The sequence below is a fragment of the Dreissena polymorpha genome, chromosome 12, assembly GCF_020536995.1.
Source record: "Dreissena polymorpha isolate Duluth1 chromosome 12, UMN_Dpol_1.0, whole genome shotgun sequence".
NCBI classification, from domain to species: Eukaryota; Metazoa; Mollusca; class Bivalvia; order Myida; family Dreissenidae; genus Dreissena; species Dreissena polymorpha.
The window spans coordinates 60,797,493-60,823,312 of NC_068366.1; the positions used below are offsets into that span (position 1 = coordinate 60,797,493).

General features: G+C 36.5%; 2 protein-coding genes across 2 annotated transcripts in view; both read right to left on the reverse strand.

The window, feature by feature from the left end:
- The window catches only part of LOC127853504 (uncharacterized), a 31,209-nt gene extending 15,914 nt beyond the window's left edge, over positions 1–15,295 (reverse strand). The window contains exons 1-2 of the mRNA XM_052388059.1: positions 14,260–15,295; positions 2,222–2,404 (exon numbers count right to left, since the gene is read on the reverse strand). Coding sequence (XP_052244019.1) covers positions 2,222–2,404; positions 14,260–14,962 — 886 coding nt within the window. The 5' untranslated portion in view covers positions 14,963–15,295. The remainder of the gene's footprint in view (positions 1–2,221; positions 2,405–14,259) is intronic.
- Positions 15,296–19,664: 4,369 nt separating this feature from the next.
- On the reverse strand, positions 19,665–25,101 carry LOC127853506 (nuclear receptor subfamily 1 group D member 1-like). Its single transcript, XM_052388062.1, has 2 exons — positions 25,021–25,101; positions 19,665–23,203 (listed from the first exon to the last, which is right to left on the reverse strand). The coding sequence occupies exon 2, from the start codon at positions 23,161–23,163 to the stop codon at positions 21,172–21,174; it is 1,992 nt and encodes a 663-aa protein (XP_052244022.1). The 5' UTR covers positions 23,164–23,203; positions 25,021–25,101; the 3' UTR covers positions 19,665–21,171.
- Positions 25,102–25,820: the final 719 nt, after the last annotated feature.

Below are 25,820 nucleotides of genomic sequence, written 5' to 3' on the forward strand. Positions count from 1 at the left end.
ATTTATTAGATGATATTTCAAAAATAAGGAAACAAAATTAAAAATTTAATAAACAAGAGGGCCTGAAAGGCCCAAAGTCGCTCACCTGAGATAACAAGATTATATTATTGGGACAAATCTACTGACCAAGTTTCATTAAGATCGGAAGATAAATGTGGCCTCTAGAGTGTTAACAAGGTTTTACTATAACCATATAAGGAAAAATGCCCCGCCCCCTGGCAGCCATGTTTTTCAACAAACCGGCATCATTTTTTAACTCATCCAAGATATTATTGGTATGAATCTTCTGACCAAGTTTCATGAAGATCTGACAGTAATTGTGGCCTCTAGAATGTTAACAAGATTTTACTATAGCCATATAAGGAAAAATGCCCCGCCCCTAGGAAGCCATTTTTTCAAGCAAACATAATTATTTTCTAACTCATCCAAGATATCATTGAGACCAATCTTCTGACCAAATTTCATGAAGATTGGACAATAAATGTGGCCTCTAGAGTGTTAACAAGGTTTTACTATAGCCATATGATGAAAAATGCCCCGCCACAGGTGGCAATGTTTTTAAAGCAACCAAAACCATTTTCGAACCCATCCAAGATATCATTGGGAAAAATCTTCTGACCAAGTTTCATGATGATCGGAAAATAAATGTGACCTCTAGAGCGTTAACAAGGTTTTACAATAGCCATTTAAGGAAAATAGCTCCGCCCACGTGTTGGCCATGTTTTTCAACCAACCAGCATCATTTTTGAACTCGTCCAAGATATTATTGGGATCAATCTTCTGACAGAGTTTCATGAAGATCGGACTATGAATGTGGCCTCTAGAGTGTTAACAAGATTTTACTATAGCCTAATATAGCCATATAAGGAGATTTGCCCCGCCCCTTGGTGGCCATGTTTTTCAAGCAAACATAACCATTTTCAAACTCATCCAAGATATCATTGAGACCAATCTTCTGACCTAATTTTATGAAGATTGGACAATAAATGTGGCCTCTAGTGAGTTAACAAGGCAAATGTTGACGCCGCACAACGGGCGTGGGGGATGGTTTGGGTGGAGTCCATTGTGGTATGTCAAGTAAGTGTTGTTTTGTCAAAGTATGTCAAAGGATGAAATCAAATCTGATCCTAAATAAAGAAGTTCTGGCAATTAAAGCAAAATTTATTTATTTGATCTTGAGATTCAAGGTTATTAAAAGGTCAAGGTCGAATTCAACTTGCCAGGTACAGTTCCCTTATGATAGTAAGAAAGTATTTCAAGTTTGAAAGCAATAGCCTTGATACTTTAGAAGTAAAGTGCATCTAACACAAAATTTAACAAAATATTCAAAGTAAAAAAAATGCCCATAATTCCATCAAAATGCCAACCAGAGTTATGCAACTTTTCCTGTACAGTCCCCTTATGATAGTTAGCAAATGTTCCGAGTCTGAAAGCAATAGCTATGAGAATTTAGGAGTAAAATGGACCAAAACACAAAACTTAACCAAATTTTCAATTTTCTTAGTATAAAAGGGGCCATAATTCTGTCAAAATGCCAGTCAGAGTTACATAACTTGACCTGCACAGTCCCCTTATGATAGGTAAATGTAGTAAGTGTTGGAAGTATCAAAGCATTAGCTCTGATACTTTAGGAATAAAGGGGACCTAAACACAAAACTTCACAAAATTTTCAATTTTCCAAGTATAAAAAGGGGCATAACTCTAAAAATAATGCTGACAGAGTTATGCACCTTGACCTACTCAATTGTCTTGTTGTCATTAAATAGTATTCTAAGTTTGAGTTAATTATCTTTGATAGTGTTAAAGTTATTGGACTTTTTAACAAATTTAACCAATGCCGACGCCAGGGCAAGTAGTATACCTCTCATTTTTCTTCGAAAAGTCGAGCTTACAACGAAATGTCATGCCAACCAATATAAATTATTTTACAGTATATGAAAGCAAAAGGGAAAGAAAACAACAACCAAAAGAGAACACTTCATACATTTTACAATGTAATTACAAAATAAATCATTAAATCTGTGCATTCAACACCGCCAAATATGACGCTTTGAGTTGAAGACAACAAGAATGGAAGTAATGGTGATCAAGAAGAAAAAAAAAATGTGTAGTTTGTGACACTTTGAGGACTGCACAAGCTTATCTGGGACAACACTTTACACACATGCATTAAGCAAGATTGATCTTAACATAAACCTTAGATGCCTACAGTATTACACACCTGCTGACTGTGTTATTCTGTTCATGAGTCTATTAAGCGTGCTATTCCCTATGCTCTGATTGTCGTACCACACAAAGTCTGTTGGCAGGATGCTGCGCTTTGGTCGCTGCCAGAACGCATCCGACATTGGGTGAAGGTGGATCACATACTGCGTGTAGGAATACACTGGACACTTTGGGTCACCTGAAAAAAGTAGTTCTTGGTTGTAAATTTAGAACAACAATGGCTGTGAATGCAATGTGTATTATTCCCAGTGCAGGCCCTTCCATGGGCTGTTGATAAGAACAGGGGCCATAACCCACAATTGGCAAGTGGTTCAATTTCTTAAATGTTATTATTGCTATATTAATTTCTAAATCATGCCAGACCTAATACAAGTACAACAAGATGTGTTTGTGAAACACAATGTCCCCCTATATGACGTTTGACCTTGAAGGATGACCTTGACCTTGACCCTTCACCACTCAAAATGTGCAGCTCCATGAGATACACATGCATTTCAAATTAAAAATTGCTAGCTTCAATATTGAAGAAGTGACATTACATGAGCAATTTTGACCCATATATTTGACCTTGAAGGATGACCTTGAAATTGACCTTTCACCACTCAAAATGTGCAGCTCCATGAGATACACATGCATGCCAAATATCAAGTTGCTATCTTTAATATTGCAAAAGTATTCATAAAATAAGCGATTTGGGCCACATATATTTGACCTCTGACCTTGAAGGATGAACTTGACCTTGACCTTTCACCACTCAAAAATTGCAGCTCCATGAGATACACATGCATGCCAAATATCAAGTTGCTATCTTCAATATTGCAAAAGTACTCATAAAATGAGCGATTTTGGCCACATTTATTTGACATCTGACCTTGAAGGATGACCTTGACCTTTCACCACTCAAAATGTGCAGCTCCATGAGATACACATGCATGCCAAATATCAAGTTGCTATCTTGAATATTGAAATACTGCAAAAGTGTACATTAAATGAGCGATTTTGACCCATATATTTGACCTTTGACCTTGAAGGATGACCTTAACCTTGACCTTTCACCACTCAAAATGTTCAGCTCCATGAGATACATATGCATGCCAAATATCAAGTTGCTATCTTCAATATTGCAAAAGTTATTGCAAATGTTAAAGTTGGCTCAAACCAACCAACCAACAGACCAACCAATCAACAGACCAACCAACAGACCAACAGACAGGGCAAAAACAATATGTCCCCCACTACTGTATAGTGGGGGACATAAAAAGAATATATTTGGAAATAAAGGCAAAAAGTGTCACCCAAGTGATCGAAGGCCCTAGAAAAAGGCCTGCAGCGGACAAATCAATATGTTAACTCATATATGTCTTATTATAGTATTATCAGTGGCTTTATTAAGATTTACAGTAATCTGGTGACTTCCAAAAATAGGAAGTGAATTTAAGGTTTGTTTTACTTAAGCTGTAAAAAGAAGCCATGTTCATTTTTTGTATTAAAAAAACTGGGTGATTAAGAGGCCTCTCATCTTTATAATACAATCCCTTCCTATTTATCACAAGTGTGATTTGATTTCAATATGACCATCTTAAGTAAAATTGCATTCACAAGGGACAAAATTGTCACAAAACCAGGTTTTCAATTTAAAAAAAAGTCTGATAAAGGGAGACAATTCAAAATAAGCATTGTTACCCCCCTTGTTTCAAATTCTATTTTTACTCGTGGCGACCTTGATTTCAATTTGAAAAAAAAATCTGATAAAGGGAGACAACTCAATATGTGCATTGTTACTGATTGTTCATAGTTACCCCCCTTGTTTCAAAATCAATCTATTTTAGTCATGGCGACCTTGACCTTGGAGATATCGACATAATTCTTTCGCGCGACACACCGTCCAATGATGGTGAACAAATGTGCCAAATGATTTTAAAATCTCACAATGAACGACATAGTTATGGCCCGGACAAGCTCATTTATGACCATTTTTGACCTTTGAACTCAAAGTGTGACCTTGACCTTGGAGATATCCACATAATTCTTTCCTGCGACACACTGTCCAATAATGGTGAACAAATGTACCAAATGATTTTAAAATCTCACAATGAACGACAAAGTTATGGCCCGGACAAGCTTGTTCCGCCCGCCCGCCGACATTCGCCAATCTAAAAACCAGTTTTTTCCTTCGGAAAACCTGGTTAATAAAACAAGAGGGCCAAGGTGGTCATAGATCACTCACATGTGTAACAGAAGTGTGGCCAAGTGCATGCATGATTTGAATAATCTCTGTAAAGTATCATAATCTGATGACACTTCCAAAACATCAAACACGTGAGCTTTCTAATTTTTGAGAATATAATATATATTTCAATATAAAACATTCCACCCTTACGCACACACCACCCGAGGGGCGTGGCAAGTTTTGACCCCCAGAGTTGAACAAAGTAGAGGACCACTAAAAGCTGTTACACACCAAATATTTAGCCCCTGACTCTTGCAGTTTGAGCTGATTTGTGAAGTCATTTGCTCTCTGTAAATCATGTGACCACTTGGGCATGGCCAGTTTTGACCCAAGGGCATGCTTTGAATCACGTAGGGGACTACTTGATGAAGTTACACATATGATACACACCCTTGCTTTTTCAGAGATTTTAAAGAGAGTATCGGTAGTGGACCACTATGTGATGCTCTGCTTCAAATTGTAAACGCACAACACTTGCGGTTTCACAGATTTTTACATATATTTACTACATACATTTATGTAGATTATGTTTGGGGCATGATCTGAACATACATTGTACAGGACCACTAGACACTATTACAAACCATATATAAACCCCTTACAATTGTGATTTCATCAACGTTTTACTTATTTACCCAGTAAAATGTAAAACTGTATAAATAAAGTGGCTTCTGGGGGCGCGGCCAGTTTTAACAACGGGGCAATAATTTAAACAGACTTTATAGTGGACCACTGAATATTGAACCCATTATGCTTGCTGTTAAGGAGGTTTTTAAAGTAATAATGATTTTAAGACCTTATAATTTTTAGCTCTTATGACCTACATATGCAGTGGACTGGAATGATTTGAACAACTTATAAAGAAGGATCATTACCCAAGGATCATTCCTGTGAAGTTTTTTTGAAATCTCCAAATTGGGTTAGGAAAAGTTGTTTAACATAAAAGTTTTAAAAGAACTGACACCTTACCAGTACCACAGATGACGCATAACGGACAAAAGGCAGTCCCAAAAGCTCTTTCTGTGCATTGCACAGGTGAGTTAAAAATAAGTCTATTCATTTTTAAAATGAGTTTCATAATGTTCATGACAACATACTCTAGACAAAAAGGCTCTACACTAGGGGAATGGTATAGCTAGACCATCCTTACTGCGTTCCATTCAGAGTCGAGATACATGTACAGGTATGAACTTACTGGGTTCCATTCATAGTCGAGATACATGTACAGGTATGAACTTACTGCGTTCCATTCATAGTCGAGATACATGTACAGGTATGAACTTACTGCGTTCTATTCATAGTCGAGATACATGTACAGGTATGAACTTACTGCCTTCCATTCATAGTCGAGATACATGTACAGGTATGAACTTACTGCGTTCCATTCATAGTCGAGATACATGTACAGGTATGAACGCTCAATCCCTTGAGGCATCAGTGCATATGGTTACATGAACCAAAAAAAAGTAAGTGGTCAAAACATCATAATTTCAAAAAACACTATGAACTTAAAATATTGAGCTAAGAATTCCATTTTTGTTCTCAGTGATTTTCATACAGGGATATATAAAGGTTTCGAGTACAGGTTTATGACTTATGGGATTGACGACCAATTTTCAAGTTCCATATGTGCGTGGCGTCCATGTATGTCAATTACAGTGTCTCTGTGTAGGATGTTAAAATTATTTGCTAAACAGGAGAGGTCTGTAACCAGGACTCTGAACTTTATATAACATGGCATGGCACTGCGGACAACAAAATGAGTATTTCAGTTTCTTGAGGCAGGAAATAATGCTGTTTTTTTTTTCTTGATTTGGGGAAAGGACTCGGTTTGTCCTAGCCTTCCATTTACATGTGTAATGTTTAAAAAAAGAAAAGAAAAGTGTTTAACAATTTTATGGTAAGCTCAAAAATTGAAAGAAAATGCAAAATCTAAATGAAAATCTTTTTGGAAAAAGGAAAAGCACTTTCTAAAGGAGCAAACAAAGCTATGAGTAGAGTTACATTTACTTTAATTGTAATGACCATTGAAGCAATATCCTGTGATAATGATTATTTTCCTGTTTAAATGACGGCAGCAACTGCTTTTTACAGTTTCTTTTATGTATCAGATGTCAATTGAATAGAATCAATCAAAGTGGTGTAATAGATATGGCTTGGTACCAAGGCGGTGATTTATTGGTGTAATAGATATGGCTTGGTACCAAGGCGGTGATTTATTGGTGTAATAGATATGGCTTGGTACCAAGGCGGTGATTTATTGGTGTAATAGATATGGCTTGGTACCAAGGCGGTGATTTATTGGTGTAATAGATATGGCTTGGTACCAAGGCGGTGATTTATTGGTGTAATAGATATGGCTTGGTACCAAGGCGGTGATTTATTGGTGTAATAGATATGGCTTGGTACCAAGGCGGTGATTTATTGGTGTAATAGATATGGCTTGGTACCAAGGCGGTGATTTATTGGTGTAATAGATATGGCTTGGTACCAAGGCGGTGATTTATTGGTGTAATAGATATGGCTTGGTACCAAGGCGGTGATTTATTGGTGTAATAGATATGGCTTGGTACCAAGGCGGTGATTTATTGGTGTAATAGATATGGCTTGGTACCAAGGCGGTGATTTATTGGTGTAATAGATATGGCTTGGTACCAAGGCGGTGATTTATTCAGTGCATATATTTGTCTGTTTTATGTTTACAGAGTTGTCAATTGTGCTACAAAGGGGTAAATTTTATATATTTTTTTAAAATTAAAATAACAAAATTGGAGATCCATACAACAGGTTTAAATCCTAAATGCTTTACGTTAACCATTCTAAGACGGTTAACCCTGTTTTATTCCATTTTAAGTGTTAATTGTGTACATTTATGTGTTTTCTAGAGTCTCACTGTTTGTCAACTGGTTTCTTGCTTTATAAATAAAGAATTGCATGTAATGATAAGGTTTCTCCTCTGCTAACACAGCTGAAGTTTCATTTTGTGAATATTGGATTGTGTTTTGTAGCACATAGATGTACACACACTATTAGTTAATTGTTCCATTACAAAAACAATTCCGATTTAAAAAAAAAAGCAAACTGTTCATGCAGTGATCCAAACTAAGTCATAATGGCCAACACAGTACTGTTAAAATAAACTAAAAGCAAGATGTGTTTGTGAAACACTATGCCCCCCCCATATACATGTATTTGACCTTTGACCGTGAAGGATGACCTTGACCTTTCACCACTCAAAAAGTGCAGCTCCATGAGATATACATGCATGCCAAATATCAAGTTGCTATCTTCAATATTGCAAAAGTTATGGCCAATGTTAACGTCTGACGCAAACGAACAATTAACAAACCAACAAACAGACAGGGCAAAAACAAAATGTCCCCCAATTTAGACTGGGGGACATAATAAAGCTTGGTTATTAGTAATGTACTTAATTCTTTATTTCAAATGCAGCTACATGAATCAAGTGGGTTTCAATTGTTCAGAACATTTCTAGGTCAAACTTCTTTGGTTTCAATTTTGATGTCACACTGGACATCTCAGCTTTTTTTCTCGATTTTGTAAAGCGGCCCTGGCCCAATCACTTTGTGAAAAAAATGAGTCTTGAATTGAGCTTGAAAGCTACTTTCTTTCAACAAATAACCACCTACATTTAGATCTACAATATTCTGACTGGTAAACTCTATCTTAAACCATAGAAAAGCCTAACCCCTGTCAAGTTCTTGTCTCGCTTTTAATATGTAAAATATTAAATCAAATTATAATTTTGAATTGTGAATTGGCAATTTTCGACAGTTTTAAGCCCCAAAAGTCTGATTTTCACATTTTAAAACTTGCTGTTTTGGTCAAGTATTGTGGCCCTGTTAGAATTTTAAAATGTCCATGTTGAAATTGTGAAATGGGTCCCCACGGCCATTCTCTAAGCAGGAAAAAAGCCCTGGACACATTTTCCATTATTAAAATAAGGGTGTATAACCCTTTCCAACTCAGAAGCATATTTGCAATCAGCGTAAAACCAGAACAGCCCACAAGGGACTAAAAATGCAACAAAATGGGCTTCTGAGCAGGAAAGCCATAACAGAATCATTTTGGTTATCAGATACACAATAATGTTACAGGGCTTTTTCCAGCCATGTTGGGAAAAGGAGTCTGGTCAAAATGGGATTTTGTAGTCGATAAAAGTGGCAAAGTTGGGAAATTTCGATCGACAAAAAGGACCAATTTGGGATTTTTTATCAACAAGTATTGACACAACAGGGGTTTTCCTGGCCATTTTGAATAAAAATCTTATAAATTATCGTTATATTTTTTGAATGTTGTTTAAAAAATAAAATTAAGATATATAAAGTGTAATAATCATAAGTCATAAGACACTTATTTCAACAACAACAACAAAAATAAAATAAAAATATTTGAAATTGGGAATTTTTTTATAATTTCGGTTTGGAAACGGGTCCTTTTGCTTTGGGAATGCCTCCATTTTCGGGAGGCGCAGACTGTGCTGAAAACCCCCTGTTGTTATAATCAGTCTTTCATGTACTGCTTTCTCTCCCTAAAGGAACACAGCTGTGGCAAACACACTCACAGTTCAGGAACTGAGTCAGTAGCCTTGCAAATGATGGACTGTTGTCACGCACAGCTCTATTACTGCTACCAATATAGACGCTGCCTCCACATTTTAATGGCATATTGTACCAGCGGGAAAAGACTATTACTGAGGCATTTTTTTCTATAAAGATGCTAAAAGCTACTAGCAATTGTGGGTGGAAGAATCAAGGGGTTAAATTAGATTCTCTTAAAGAAGTGTAGTTTTGTTTGTGGTTCTTGTTGTCTTCATTGTGGGGGTGTCCAGTGATGAGTAATTAACCCTTTCCCACTTCAAAAAACGTATTCTGATGTGTTTGTAGTCCCTTAGAAAGTCAAAGTTAATTAAAGACCTTTTTTACTAGATTCAAGTTTTAAAGGCTGAATCATTCCAACGCTTAGATACTGATAAACAACAAACAACATAAAACATGAACAGACTGCGAATGACTCGCAGGCTTTTCTGGTTTTGTGCTGTTTGCACATGGCCATTTTCACTTTGCCTCTGTGTGGGAAAGGATTTAAGGGGAGGAGTTTTGTGATACCAAACAGATCAATTTGCAAATTGGCGCAATCCTTCAGCATGCCTACATGTACTTAGAAGCCTTAAAATAAAAACCCTTAGTTTGACCGCATTAATACACATTTCAATGATTGTCAAAAATCTGTCAAATCTATGTAAATAAACAAATGTTTGACTAACTACCACATATTGTTAAAGATAACATCGTGTGCCTGGAGCTGTGTGCCACAAAGGCAAAACATGGTCAAGTTTGCCAACTCAACATCCAGCAGGGGTTTCACTGTGTCAAAACAAGTTTTCATGACTTCAGTTTGTCGTTTCAAATATGTTGAAGCCAATGTTTGTCCATAAAAATATATATAACAAGCAAATTCGTTTAATTGATATCTCCTGCTAATTTCAAAATTTTGTGACAGACGGACAGAATGACGGATGGACAACGACAATTCTATATCGTTACTTTTGGCATGGGATAATAATAATAATTTATATAGACACATTGAAGAGTCTAAATTAAACATCAGTGTCATCATGAAGTAGCACCATCCTTGTGAATAAATTGACAATTGTAACATTACATTATTACTGGTAATAATAGGAGATATTTATTTTAAAACACATTTCAATTCATGAACTAATGTCAGCATATGGTACATGTTTAGTTGACAATTTCAGTAAGTTACAGCCCAAAACCAGTAAATACAAAATCAATAAAGTTTATTTATGTCAAAGTGCAATTACCCACTGGATTTATTTACAATGGATCTAAAAATTTACACAAATACTGTTGTGACAGTATGAAAGTGCGCTAATAAAAAAAGTAAAAAAAAAACTGGTTTAAATTTAAGAAACATATACCGGTAGTGTAACCTGATGATAACAACTAACATAGCTACACGATACTTTAAACATGAAAAACATCTAAATTTTATCAATCTGAACACACTATAATTAAATCAAGCCATGGATATTTGTATTGGTATTTTTTTATCAACAATATGTCTTAAAGAACTTATTTTCTCTTAGTCTTATATTCTTTTTTCAGTTTATCTTTTATCATACATGTATTTTAAAATAAAAGCATTAGATAGTTAATAAGACTTATTTAAGAACAAGTTAAAGTACTTATTTCAAATATAATTGATTTAATAGGGCAATTTCAAACATTAGGCAGTGCACTTAACATTAAGCTTCCTGGAAAGTATAAACCAAAGCACAATGATGTAATGATTTGATTTTGTTATATCATAACCAATTTACTGGTGTTAGCTAAATGTAAATACACATAGTAAATTATTAATTTAGACTTCACAATAGAACCACATAAACAAAAAAATGCCATTTCATCATGATGTCCATCATGTCAGCAACACAACTTACTTTACATGTACACTTTACCACTTAGATACGTATTTTGACCCATTTGTAGTCATAGTAAGTTAAATTTAATTAAATACCTTTCTTACTAAATTCAAGTTCCAAAGGCTTCATTTTGAACCCTTATTCATTTTGAGTAACTCACAGGCTGTTCTGGTTTTATGCTGGTTGCACATAGCCATTTTCACTTTGCTTCTGAGTGCAAAGGGATCAATATGTTTACTGTTTTATCCAGGGCTAGTTAGCACGGTGCTGTGTTGCATCCGTATTTGGGTCCTATTCACACTGACTTTGACAAATACAAGCATGAGGTTTCATCATGTAACTGGTGACTTCCGTATATGACTAAGCCAAATATTGAGGCAGCAGTTGCCTCCCTTGCAACCCCATAAACAGGCAGTTGCCTTCCTTGCCACCCCATTAACTATGTCCTTGTTGTAACATAAATAGGAAAACTAATTGTTGTAACATAAATACAGCGCCCTCACACTACTTTGGGGGAAGGGGTCTGCAGCCCTTAGGAGGGGGAATTTTCGCAGCGTTTCCCTTTTTGGGGGATTTTTTTACTTACTCTCTCATTATAACATTTGTACATGTTTTCACAATATTCATTGCTTTTTTCATAATTTATTATGTTTGAAAAGATTAAATTGAAATAGAATAGAGATATAATAATCATGAGACACATCTTTCTATTAAAAAAAATTAAAAAAATATAAAAAAAAATTTTTAGGGGGAATTTTCCCTCCAAAAGTGGAAAAAAGTATACTTTTCAGGTGGGGGACTGCCGCCGAAATTTGGCGGCAGATTTGATAGATTGAGGGCCCTGAAATAGGAAAACTAATTTCATTTCTCAACCATTAGAAAACAACAACCGATACAAAAACTTTACGGACAATCATTTGTTTGGTTTTTGACATGTGAACATGTCATGAGCATTCTACTACAAGTATTTTCATTTTAATTAGTATACAATGGTGAAAACTGTTTTGACCCTATTAACCATAACCTATTTATTCTAATGCTGTGAAATTAGTCAATCTGTAAACTGACAAATAAAATGTTTTTTCTCAGATTTGGGAAATTTAAATTGGGAGAGAATGGCCAGAAAATCAAATTGTGTATGGCACCCCTATATATATATATACAGGGGGGGCATGCGTTGATGGGAGCTTACCAGGTACCAGGTTTAACAGACCTTAGTTGGAACTTACTTCCAAGATGGCGTAATTTTTGTGAAGGAGTAGCAGATGTTGTCATCCAGTAAGCCACTTTACATTTATATTTCTTTTAAATGATTACGCCACTTTGGCTCTACATTGTTTGCCCTTCTACGCACCAGGGTTGGCATATTGACCAGTCAATTGAGTATTGACCAGGTCGGCGGTCAATACCCGGTTAAAACCGGTCAATACTGGTCATTATTGGTCAATACTGGTCGATTGAAAATTGTAGCATTTAAACATGACAAAGGAAGAATTTAAGCTATTCTATATTAAATCAATTATTATTCTGTAATTGATAAACTTTTTTTGAGTTATCTATTGTAAAAAAAAGCTTTAAAGCTGTAAAAAATACTTCTTTATTATTTATGGAAACGGTCTCAAATACAAAAGAACTAAGGCAATATCTTTATCTCAGTGTATCACATCTGTTACTGAAGTATTATTACTATTGTAGATACCATAGTATTTCACTGATCTATTGATATATCTATTTGATAAGCTGATGGACAAACAGAACTCTTGTGGTTTCTAGGGTCATAAATGATCTGGCCCCTAAGCCTTAATTGGTAATAAAATGCATGCACTGGTATGTCTCTGATAGTGACAATGAAGCAAATCTGCCCTTAGGCTATTTCATTTCACTCAAACAAAATGAGATAACTTGCTATGAATGTTATTAATTTAATAGTTACTTCTAACTTGTCTCCTTTCTATATTAAGAGGGTTTTCTTATAAAAAAGTTCAATTGGTCTTCAAATGAATAAGCAATCAAAGTTCTTGATTTTGGCCACAAATAATGTTTACCAATTGTGGGTCTACTCTAGATTCTTCTTTTCAATTATTTCTTTCTTTTAAATAATTATTTCTTATTAAGTTTTTTTTATATCAATGGTAAAATAAAATATGTTTTCACTATTTTGTTAAAGAAATCCAGGCAAGAATACATGACATTAGCAGACAAGTAAGGGTTGTGTCAAAGGTGCCATGTAAGGCCCTATTATCAGTTTTGGGTGCCCTAACCTGTATAGGTTTGAAGACTGTGAAAGACTGTGGAGACAGTTGTGCATGAGGAACAACTAATACACAGTAATTTACAGGTTCTTGTTGAATCAAGCACAGAATTTTCTGAGCATTCATAATTCGTTAGAATTGAAAAGGGACATAAAAAAATTCAATCAACCAGCAAAATCCAATTGACCAACTTGACTCATTTGCAAAATTTTGAGAGATTGGCCAACAAATTGCATGAACAGGTATAAAATAGTGGGTTTTAATAGCTTAAGATATTATTGGCAACATGTCTGTTTAATTTATATAATCAATATTGTTTAATTAAGCATGGAATATTAATCAAAATTGGGGGTGAAGTTCAATCGACCAGTATTGACCAGTGATGACCACTTTGGGTGTATTGACCGGGGCGGTTTTAACCGGTAAAAACCGCCGGTTAAAACCGGGGGCGGTCCATTGGTGCCAACCCTGCTTCTACGGGTTTTTGGTTTCAAGATTCAAGACGTCCGCATAAAAAAGTTATTGAAGGAAAACTGTCCCAAATTCTGTTGTTTACTTAGTTCACGTTCAAGAAATTGGATGTACAAATATCATTTTCTCTTATAATACCCAGTATTGACGCATGTGTCTGATGACTAATTAATTGCAAAAAAACTGGTTTAACCCCCTTTTTGGAACTTAACTCACTAAAGATTGTACATTTAAAGTTTTATTAATACTAAAAAGTTGTTTTAAAGTCTTAAGAATTAGATTTTGTAAGAATAAGGATACTATATGATATCAAATGTATAATATTGAATAAATTATATTTTTAATTATTAGTTTTATGAAGATGGCTTACAGTGAATGAATTTAACACGAACCTGCAAATCCTGCACAAGAAAAGAGCGCATCTAAGGTCTCTGTTTTATAATGGATATCATTTTTCACATATAAAGGTCTCAACTTATATTTTAAGAATTTCGGATTGCTTACTCAAATGGCCAATTTCCACGAGTGAAAAAAAATATTGTTATAAACTTTGTTTAACTTGTGCAATATGATCTTCATGCTAGTAAAACAATGGCAGTTATCATACAAACCTGGGCGCTCATACATCCGTTCACCAATCTGTGTACCGCCAGCGACTTCGTTGGAACTGAACTTTGGATCGTATTTAAGCAATACATATCGTCTGCCATTTTGATCGGTGCATACTTCAAAGTCATTTTTTGTCATTAAACGTAAGAAATCTTTCCCTCTATTACAAATGTACATACACACATCAAAAAACACTTTGTTCTGCAGCGTTTCCGGTTGATCGAGATTCATGGCCTCGCTCATGTATATTTGTCGCAGTTCGTTTGTTTCAAAGGTAAATGTTCGTTGTCGAGTGTGCTTCTTCATCACTGCATTTTTGGCCACGGAGCCGTCTTTGGTCTGTGACTGCGCGACATCATCTACGATTAAATTACACTCGGAAAATTCGCTTCCAGTAGTAATGTCAACGCTCATTACTTTCTTAAAATAATCGCAGAGGTCCGAACGAATCTTTCCTAGTGAGGCAGCAGCCCCATTTTCATCCTCACTCTGGGAGGGGGACGTTGCGGACTGCTCCTTTAAGGCTAAGAAGAATTCCTTCAGGAACCCAGCAAGCTCAGAAGGACTAAGAGAAATCACAAACTGAAAATCCTTCTCCTTCCGCCTAGCAAAGTCCCTTAATGAAATCACCGACTTTTTCACACTTTCCTCCAAGTTGTCCCAGGTGTTTTCGGGACCGCGGTCGCCCGAAATCTGAGCTGACATCGTTTGTGAGTCTGTGATCTAGCTCGCACCTGAGGCTTCTGACATGTTTGTTTCAGTATTGGCTGTGACGTCACTCATTGACCAACGCGACGAGAAATGAGGTCAGGTTGACAAGCTTTGTTGACGATTCGATATCTAGGGGATTTCACCGATTTCCTTCCTTGCATTTGCATTTTTTAACGAATAACAGTCTTTATTTGAGTCCATTCTCGACCACATCGATCACATCTTTACAACTTCTGAAAACAAAATGAAAATTCAATAATATATGCTCCGGTTTTAAAATGGTATGACCCGATATATACAACTAAACGGCTAGTGCACTGTGACGTACCATCAATAATTGTGTGGAATTGCGTAATTGATCAATAAAGCACACTCTTACGAATAATTTATTGCTGTCGACAGTAGAAGGCTAAAAATATCGCTATCGGCCTATCATCAACAATTTCATCATCATCCAACTGCACGTCTAAATGAGAAAATATAAACAACTGTAAAATGTGCATTAAATCAGAGGCCTCATTAAATTTAATTGCATGTTTTTACTTTCGCATGTAACGTTACTATTTTTGTTATTATCACGCACGCGTATTTATGATTGCATGTTAGCGTGTATGTATTTAACGATGAGCAGTTCATGCCATAAATAACTTTCTGCCATTCTTTCCTAATCTTTTCTATTCTATTATATTCTGTTCTGTTTTGTACTTTTCTATTCTGTTATGTCCTGTAATAATTCGATAATTCGCTGACTTGGAACATAGGTATGTACACAATTATGAGAAAATGCTTTCAAAGAGTCCGCAGCACTCACCAAATTAAAGTTAGAAGACCTCAAGATATATGCGTTCATGCGTTTTGTTAAAGCCATCACTAAGACTGTGTTATTTACCCCCACCCCCCACCCCCCCTTCTTAAAAAGTGTACTCTATAGCCGTATGTTAAAGGCACCCCACTGTGGTCACAGTGTTGTGATCCGTATGCAGAGAAAACAGTGCATTACCACATTGAATGGTCGGCTGAGACTGTACTGTACTGGAGTGTTTACGTGCATTGTGCAGCCTTCGGGAGAACCAGCAATCGCCCCAAGATTGTGGCACGCTCCAGTCCAGTTTTCGGACAGCAGCCGTGCCTCGCGATCATGCTGCAGACGATTGTCAAACATTGTAATGACATGCATAAATGAGAATAACGCAGCGCCAACCCATAAACTTGATTAGATCAACAAGTAATCGAACCAACACATGTATTTGAAACAAATTAAAGCAAATTTCTAGCCCTCCACTGGGTACCACTTAATGTATTGACCCATCATTCAATCTATCATCCTCATTTATCAACGGGTTGCTACATTTTAAATACAGTGAACCAGTACACTGGACATGAATAGTACAAAGCCTTTTGAGGGAAGAGGGGATAAACTACCCCATGCGGTTTTATTCCCATGCGTACTCTGATCACACTGTGGCAACACTAATCAGTTTATCAGCAATACACTGATGCGGATTTCAGAGATTTTATGGCGGGAAATACTCGGATGGAGGGGCTTAAATTCCTTAAAAAACTGGGTTTAAAGACAGAGCCAATACGTAGATATTCTTTGTGAAGAATAACCATGACGAGGTTCAACATTCTTTAAATTGTGCCATTCTTAGTAGGCAATGAAGTCAAGAATACGCACAAAGGTTCACATAGAATTTATCTTCACTGTGTTATCATGTGTGTATGCGTGTGCGAGTGCGAGTGTGTGTGTGTGTGTGTGTGTGTGTGTGTGTGTGTGTGTGTGTGTGTGTGTGTGTGTGTGTGTGTGTGTGTGTGTGTGTGTGTGTGTGTGTGTGTGTGTGTGTGTGTGTGTGTGTGTGTGTGTGTGTGAGTGTGTGTGTGTGTGTGTGTGTGTGTGTGTGTGTGTGTGTGTGTGTGTGTGTGTGTGTGTGTGTGTGTGTGTGTGTGTGTGTGTGTGTGTGTGTGTGTGTGTGTGTGTGTGTGTGTGTGTGTGTGTGTGTGTGTGTGTGTGTGTGTGTGTGTGTGTGTGTGTGTGTGTGTGTGTGTGTGTGTGTGTGTGTGTGTGTGTGTGTGTGTGTGTGTGTGTGTGTGTGTGTGTGTGTGTGTGTGTGTGTGTGTGTGTGTGTGTGTTTCGAAGTTTATGTGGTCCATAGGGGCCCGAGGCTGCATTATTTGAGGACACAGCGTGTCCAAGCACTCCTTCCTAATAAACCGACTAGACTCACGAAAGTTTGGGACGAAAATTACAGCTACAATAGCCAGCTACGTGTTTATACTGAGAGATATAAGAGAAGCTCTCTGAGAAAACGCCACTGAATGTATATGCATAAAGTTCAATCTCATATAAGTCTTCACAGACTAATACGGTGCGACACTTTCCGTTTTTATAAAAAAAGAGCTGTGTTTGTGAAACACAATGCCCCCTACTGCACTTTGAATCCATATATTTGACCTTTAACCTTAAAGGATGACCTTGACCTTTCACCGCTCAAAATGTGCAGATCTGTGAGATACACACGCATGCCAAATATCAAGTTGCTATCTTCAATATTGCAAAAGTTATGAGCAAGGTAAAAGTTTTGGGACACACACATACAATGACAGACACAAACAATGACAGACAGACAGGCCAAAAACAATAAACCCCCGATCATTCGATCCGGGGGCAAAAAAATCGTTGAAAAGAAGTCTCTTCTAAACGACAATCCAGTTTTTGCGAGCTGCACAGGCTAATTTTGGACGACACTTTAGATACAAGCATCAAACCACTCTGGACCCAACCGGCTTTTTATTGCATTTATTCCACTCTTTACGGAGACTCCGGAGATGGACGAAGTGTTACGATTGGCATCAAACAAGTCGAGTATTCCAAGAGCAGGAGCCATTTCATTTTGACGTGGTTTTGTTCTGTGAGGGAAAACAGTAATGCTCGGGGGGGGGGGGAGGGGGGGTGGTCACTACCAGTCCGGTGACAACCAACCAAGCATGCTGCCGGGAACGGTGAGAGAACCCATGTCGCATGGGAGAGAGGCGCGTGTAAAAACTACTGCAGTAACCGAATTTATTACCATGCAAAGTATTATCAGACATATATGAAACGATTTATTCGATGGCCGAATGATCAGTATGTGGAGGGTACGAAACTTTTGTTAAATAAAGTGCCGTTTTCCACAGAGTTAAGTCCCCTGTTAAAAGGTCCACACGGTTTCATAAAAAAAGTGTAAAAACGTCGTTGTCAGGAAGTAGAATATCAATTATCTTTGTAATTTCTTTACTTTTGAGAGCGGTTACCGGCAGCTTGTGGTAGCGACATAAATCCGAATAGTTGCAGTTTGAAAGCCATGTCAAAGCGCGAATCTGTCCAATTCATATTATCATATTTATCTCGCTTTTATCAGTCATTTTGCAACATATGGTAAACAACGTGTATTCTATTTGGCTTTGTCGTTACAAGACTTCTTTAATATCCAGAGGCAGCTTTATACGCGACAGAAAAAGGCGTGCGCATCCCCTCCCAAAAATAAACATAGTTGCTTATTTTCGTAGGTCAGCAATTCTTTGGTAAATTAATAGTTGACTTATTTACAGTAATATCAAAGAAAATGTAGATACATAACTCATTTTCTTTGATATTACATTTTGCCTGTTTGATGAAGTACAAGTACAAATGACGGCAAAATGTTGTCTGCACCAAAGTAGAAACAAATGTTTAGGACCAGTCCGGTGACAACCAACCAAGCATGCTGCCGGGAACGGTGAGAGAACCCATGTCGCATGGGAGAGAGGCGCGTGTAAAAACTACTGCAGTAACCGAATTTATTACCATGCAAAGTATTATCAGACATATATGAAACGATTTATTCGATGGCCGAATGATCAGTATGTGGAGGGTACGAAACTTTTGTTAAATAAAGTGCCGTTTTCCACAGAGTTAAGTCCCCTGTTAAAAGGTCCACACGGTTTCATAAAAAAAGTGTAAAAACGTCGTTGTCAGGAAGTAGAATATCAATTATCTTTGTAATTTCTTTACTTTTGAGAGCGGTTACCGGCAGCTTGTGGTAGCGACATAAATCCGAATAGTTGCAGTTTGAAAGCCATGTCAAAGCGCGAATCTGTCCAATTCATATTATCATATTTATCTCGCTTTTATCAGTCATTTTGCAACATATGGTAAACAACGTGTATTCTATTTGGCTTTGTCGTTACAAGACTTCTTTAATATCCAGAGGCAGCTTTATACGCGACAGAAAAAGGCGTGCGCATCCCCTCCCAAAAATAAACATAGTTGCTTATTTTCGTAGGTCAGCAATTCTTTGGTAAATTAATAGTTGACTTATTTACAGTAATATCAAAGAAAATGTAGATACATAACTCATTTTCTTTGATATTACATTTTGCCTGTTTGATGAAGTACAAGTACAAATGACGGCAAAATGTTGTCTGCACCAAAGTAGAAACAAATGTTTAGGAAAAAATCTCAGTCAAATATCAGAAGGTGCATGCGACTCACACAAAAGGAAGTGAAAGGCATTTCAAACATAATGAGTCATATGCTGGTTTTAAAGTGTTATACTGAAATTAAATCACTGTTTTAAAACAACATTGTATATATATATATATATGTTGGAGTCGCACTCAGGATACAAACAATAACCACAGCATGCACAGCAATATATAAATTGCTTTTATACAGAAAAGAAAATGAAATATTTATTAGTAGGCACAACGTTCAACCACAAGGGGATACACAGCGATTATGTGTAATGTAAAATAACTTGTTTTTACTTATTTCTTTTTATAATTATCCATTTACTTTACGATTTGTTTCTCCGTTATTAGTGATAATTGTCTTGTGTGAAATTAATGTATTTTTTCGGCGTGCTGTATTAAGCCAGCTTTTCACCTGACCTGACCTTTGTAAGTGTCCAATAATATTCAAATAAAATTTCCCGCGACTAGGTACGAATGAATACACTTCATTTATTCCATTGGCTGATTTGAGTATAACACCAAAAAATTGGAAACATATCCGCGTCTTTGTAACACTGTGATACTGCATGAAACAATTTTATCTCTAATGAAAAGGCTCAATAGATAGAACAGTTTTACAATCAATTCTCGACATAAATACAGTTTGTGCGTGCACCTTTTATTTTCAGAGAATTACCAGCGCAAAAGCGTTTATACTAAAGGCTATGTTCTCATATTTAGTACTTACTTTCATATTCATGTCAACATGTAAAAGTATAAAGAGCAGTGGAAGCGAGGCCTCACTTTAATGCATTGCATTTCAACTCGCGAGGTTTCGGGTAAATTCGCGGCCAGTGTGTGAAAGTCAGAGTTTATATACAGTTTATCACCGGAGTTCGCAGCCAGTAAAATAATCGTTATATAATAAAGACTCTATCCGTGAACTAGGTGACCTGGAATTTTCTTTAGACCAGAAATATGTTAAATGAAGATATTCAGCAATATAATTAAGATATGTCAATAATAGATTATTAATGTGTTTTCAACAATACAATGATAAATATTATTTTAGATTAATTTAACAATAATTATTCCACCATATTGACTATTGTATTAAGCATGAGCGCGATGATTCTCGAAACTGTTAATAATCGAATCATATAGCAATGTCCGACATACCACTAAAACAGGTTTGTTCGAAGAACGCGCCTATAAATACGGATACTTCGCGTGTGGCCGGTTGACTCATATGTTTTAGTTTAACTTCCATTCTTCTTTTGGTTTTCTGTTTTGTATCTAAAGGTTTATGACCAGCAATATGTAATAATGTAAAATAAGCCGCGAAAACTACGCGTAACATCCCTTACGGCGTGTGATGTAGCTAAGAACTGCACAGAAAAAGACATTCGCTATCATTGATCTCATTCATTGAACTATCAACGCCGTTTATCTATTTTAAAGATATTTCTTGTTTAATCTATGACATCGGTGTCATTTTATCAAATGTTTCAAAAAATCCCTTTAAAATTTGAAAGTTAACACATTTCAAATGTTTAAAACAACTGTTCTGCTATTCAAAGACAAATAATCTCAATACAGACGCATTTAAGTCACTTCTAAGAACTGGTAATATTAAGTGAGCCTATCCTTATTTATAAACACAGAAAAAAGACCTTGATATCTTCACATTCATAAACGAGTACATTTGAAGGTGAATAAAATAAACGAAACAATTAAACGTCGTTGTCAGGAAGTAGAATATCAAACAATGGGGTTTCTTTTTGAACTAGTTTGTCCTCACAAATACTCCTGTAGTCTTTGTAATACTGCACTGACACCTCGCGCAAAGTCGTCAAGCGGTCAACAATTTTCGCGAAACGGATTGAACCATTTCGTTCACCATACAAATCTTTCATGTTTTGCCTTAATAAATTACACAAGTCCAACTGAGTGCTTTCTACTAACGTTGAATTTTCCAGCTCACACTGGTCCGACGACATTGTTATGATAGCTCCAACTAAGGCCGTTTCTCCGTCCGTAAGGTTGAGTTTATGAAGCCGGTCAAACATCTGCACCATAAGAGACACGGAGTTTCTGGACAGGAGTCGGTCCGATGCCTCCTCCACGTGGTAAATCAGCCCATTTAGTTCCAGGAAGATGTTGTATTCCGGCTTGTAGCCCTTGTGTAGCATCAATATGAAAAAGTCACAATGCGTGTGCTTCAGAAGAGATACTTGATCATTTAAAGACAGTTTAGCGAAATTTGGAAGTTGTTTGGCGAATCTGCAATAACGGCCAATAACTGACTCCAAATTAAGAGCGAAATCCTTGAACACCTTCCATTGATCATCTAGGTCAATATCGTAGTTTTTCAGAAGGTTGTGATATTCGTCTTTTGACACACCACTCATAGATCCAAACATAGCTACTTTTGTCATGTAGTTTTCGTAATGTTCTTTAATTCTCGCCTCCCGTACTTCTGCTATCGACATTTCCTCTCCCATAATTTTCATTTTATCCATATTCTGAACCAGGCTTTCCACAAGGTCTGCTGACACACGTACATTTTCACACTGGTCTTGTAATTTGCTTATATTTCTCGAAAGCATTGCCTCACACATATCTAAAGCGGTAGAAACTGTAGAATTCTTATCAGTACCAGCTGTAGCCCTAGTGGAAGCTTCATTCGGCGAGACAATCACCTCTTTCCCCTCAAGCATTCGCACCTGTTTAATTGTCTCAGTTCTTTGGGCATAAGATATTCGTCCCTTTTTAACTTTTTCAGTCGCCATACCTAAGTTTAGGCATTTGTCGAAGCGGCAAGCAGAGCAATTAATTTTGGCAGTTCCATGCGTTGTGTCGCATTTTTTGTTTGCAGGACACGTGAAAATATCCCTCGACTTTTTCAATCCTATGTTTTCCTCGCGTTTTCTTTTCAAACATCTTCGGAAAAAGTTCTTACACGCCTCGCATGTATAACAACCAAAATGTATTCCTGAAGACACCCCTTCGCAAACCTGGCACGGGGGGAATGTTAAACTTTTGCCTTTCGTTTTCTTCTTGTTTTCTGGTAGTTCACTTTCATCGCAAGCACGCGCCTCATTGTTTTCTGATGAGAATGAGATAAAGGGGTCACTTGAAGTTACTGCACATTCTGGCTGCGGTTTGCTTGGACTGTCTATTCTACTATTCCACGACACGTCGTAAGTCCCAGGCGTTGACTCTGGTTGTTCCACTATTAAATACATGGGAATTGCAATACTTCCTTTTGGAACAGGTTTTTCGGAAATGCTGGAAGATGGAACCAAGTAACACTTACTATCTTTTGATAAATCAGACGATAATTCACCATGACCCTTAAATACAAGAAGTCGCTGCGTATTTAGATCTGTGAAAGACCAAGGGTTCAGTGTATCAATTTCACTTCTATCCAATCGGGTAGCGATCAATACATTTTCATCATGTAAATTATCCTCAGCTGATCTACCATTAAGAGGCCATGCGTCTCTTTCTATTGTCTCATTTGACAGAGGATTTTGATGGCCATTCTCTGAATGGGGCTTACAAACCAAACCGTGATCACTTGCATCTGGATCTAGTTGAACAGTTTCGTCTTCAGATAAAGGAATACCTAGTGCACCATAAGATGTTGGGTCTTCTACAATAGCTATCTTTGAAGCCGTTGTCGCAATGGCTGTTGCTTTTAATTCAAATCTTGAAGCCATTCTTCAATTGTGTAATGGTGTGGATGCAGTAGGGAGGATTCTAAAACAGAGAAAACTAATCATCTTTACAATTTTAAAATTATACGAGTCCATTCTTTTTCAGTCAATTAATTATTCAGATAATATCGCCCATTGCTTATGTGTCTATTATGGTATTAAAAATAATGGTATAATATGTGTGGTACAATTTGTTGTGTGTGTGTGTGTGTCTTTTATCGGATGCCGTTTGTCGCTAATGATATTATAATATGATGTGCTGTCTGCTCATTTCGGTATGTTTATTGCGATGTATTTTAATATGGTTACTGTATTTGTATAAGTGTGTCGTATATGTGCATATTAAGGTATGATGTGAGACTACACCGATATGCTGTGTATCATGACGTGTTGTGTGTTTGTTTATCAAAGTTATGTGTTCTATTATGGTTTGCTCTGTTTTAATGGTGTGTGTAGAGCTCTTCGACATTGAATTTTTGTTTTGAGTTTTTCTCCACAAATCACTCTCAAATTGATATCCGTGAAACAATTAAGTACTTTGTTTGTTACGATGTATTAGGTTGAGCATTCAAAAAGAACTACCAGACTAGCCTGTGTGGACTGCACAGGCTAACTTGGGACGACACTTAAAGGGATCTTTTCACGCTTTGGTAAATTGACAAAATTGAAAAAAGTTGTTTCAGATTCGTAAGTTTTCGTATTAGTTATGATATTTGTGAGGAAACAGTAATACTGAACATTAACCATGCTCTTATATAGCCATTATATGCATCTTTTGACGATTTTAAAACCTAAAAATTATAAAGCGTTGCAACGCGAAACGATTGAATAATTTGGAGAGTTCTGTTTTTGTCGTTAAATTTTGTGAAACTACGAAGATTGCTTATATAATGTATAAAATACGTCCAAATGTGTACTCGGCGGAATAGCTCAGTAGGCTAGAGCGTTTTTACTTCAGGACTCTGGCAGGACTCCAGGGGTCACTGGTTCGAAACCTGCTCCGGGCAATGTTCTTTTCCTTTTTTTATTTTTTTTCTTGATTTTTTACTGGAGCTTTTACGATCCAATGTTTACATTTATCAATATAAAGCATTTAATGAATAAGTTAAAAAAATGCCAAAATCTGTGAAAAGGCCCCTTTAAAGCACATTGCTGATGATTCATAAAGCCCCGAAACGAGGCTGAATTCTTTAATACAAATTTGTTTCGATTCACAAGACCGCCGAGGCGTTCCACACCATATCATATAAGTACCGACAACCAATCGGATGAAACGTAAATGTGTATCATGCGAAACAAGCAAAGATAAGCGCCACAATCTTGATTGTGTTCTGGTTCAGGTCGGACCTCAAAGACCTCGTGAAGAGGCCGGTAGGACCTGTAAATAAACTCTGATAAAAAAAAATGTGTTCTGGTCATTTCGCGTTGAAATGGTGTTACTCGATTTTGATTTATCAAATATAAAGACAGAAAATGACGAAATAACATAGGGGTTAATCGATGAAGTTAGCTTACATATTGCTCAATAAACTTAATACCTTAATAAACTTAGCCTCAAAGTTTCTGCGTCAGCCTCTTATATTTTAGATCTTTGTCAATTCAAAACGGAATACAACACAGTTAATATTACTTCAGTTCCACAACGGATTTGAGCAAACACGGACTGCACATTAAATGGAGCAGCAGATTGAGCTATCACGAAATATTCTTATAATCTAATAATATAGTACGTAACTGGCGTTTAAGACTGTATTATTTATACCAAGTTGAGAGTTACCACTTGTAGATTAGCTACGACTTAAATTGCTTAAAAGTGACATGTACATGACATTCGTTTTAAACAACACGTGATTTACTCACCTATATCCATTTACTACATTTCCTGTACACACGAATGTGTTAAACATCAAAGCGTGAACTAAATTTTAACACCCGAAGTTATCAATGAGGACAGTGTTAAGGGAAGTTATCCAGCAAACAGAGTTGTTTCCCTGCTTTTTATTGAAATAAATATTTTTGGGTAAGAGCTAATATAAGTAAACAGTTACATAGGCACGGACTTATACGCACCTTAAAAGAAAGTTAATTAGCACTTTAGTTTATTTGTATCATGGAAATTTAGCTGAAGTATGAAATATTTGTGCATGTTTAGTTCATTACAACGTATTAAATACCAGAAACTATAAACACATATTTTCAGTGATACAATTTGGATGCTCAAATGTATTAGATCTATGAGAAAATAATATGCACTTTGTTGTGTTATAAGAAATGTTATAGATATGAATGGTTCAACTGACGCAATCACGTTGGCTTTCTGAATTTAATTTAACTGCATCTGTTTATGATATAAAATCCAGATATATATGAACGCGTAACAATTGAATAATTTTGAGACACGGTGTTGATGCATATCGGTGGCCTTTCTGTCAAAATGCAGCCTCTCTGTTCATTCTTGGCTGCTTCTCTGTCATAAACAAGAAAATGGATTATCGACATTCATAAAAACAGGTAACAAAAACAAACAAAACACTTAACAAATACTGCCAAACCAGCTTATCCGGGGAATGTTTACAAAGACCGCCGCCCCACCACATCTCTAAAGTAGTAGGGCTTGGGTGGTAAAACAAATTTATTATAAAGATTTAGAGAGAAAAGTA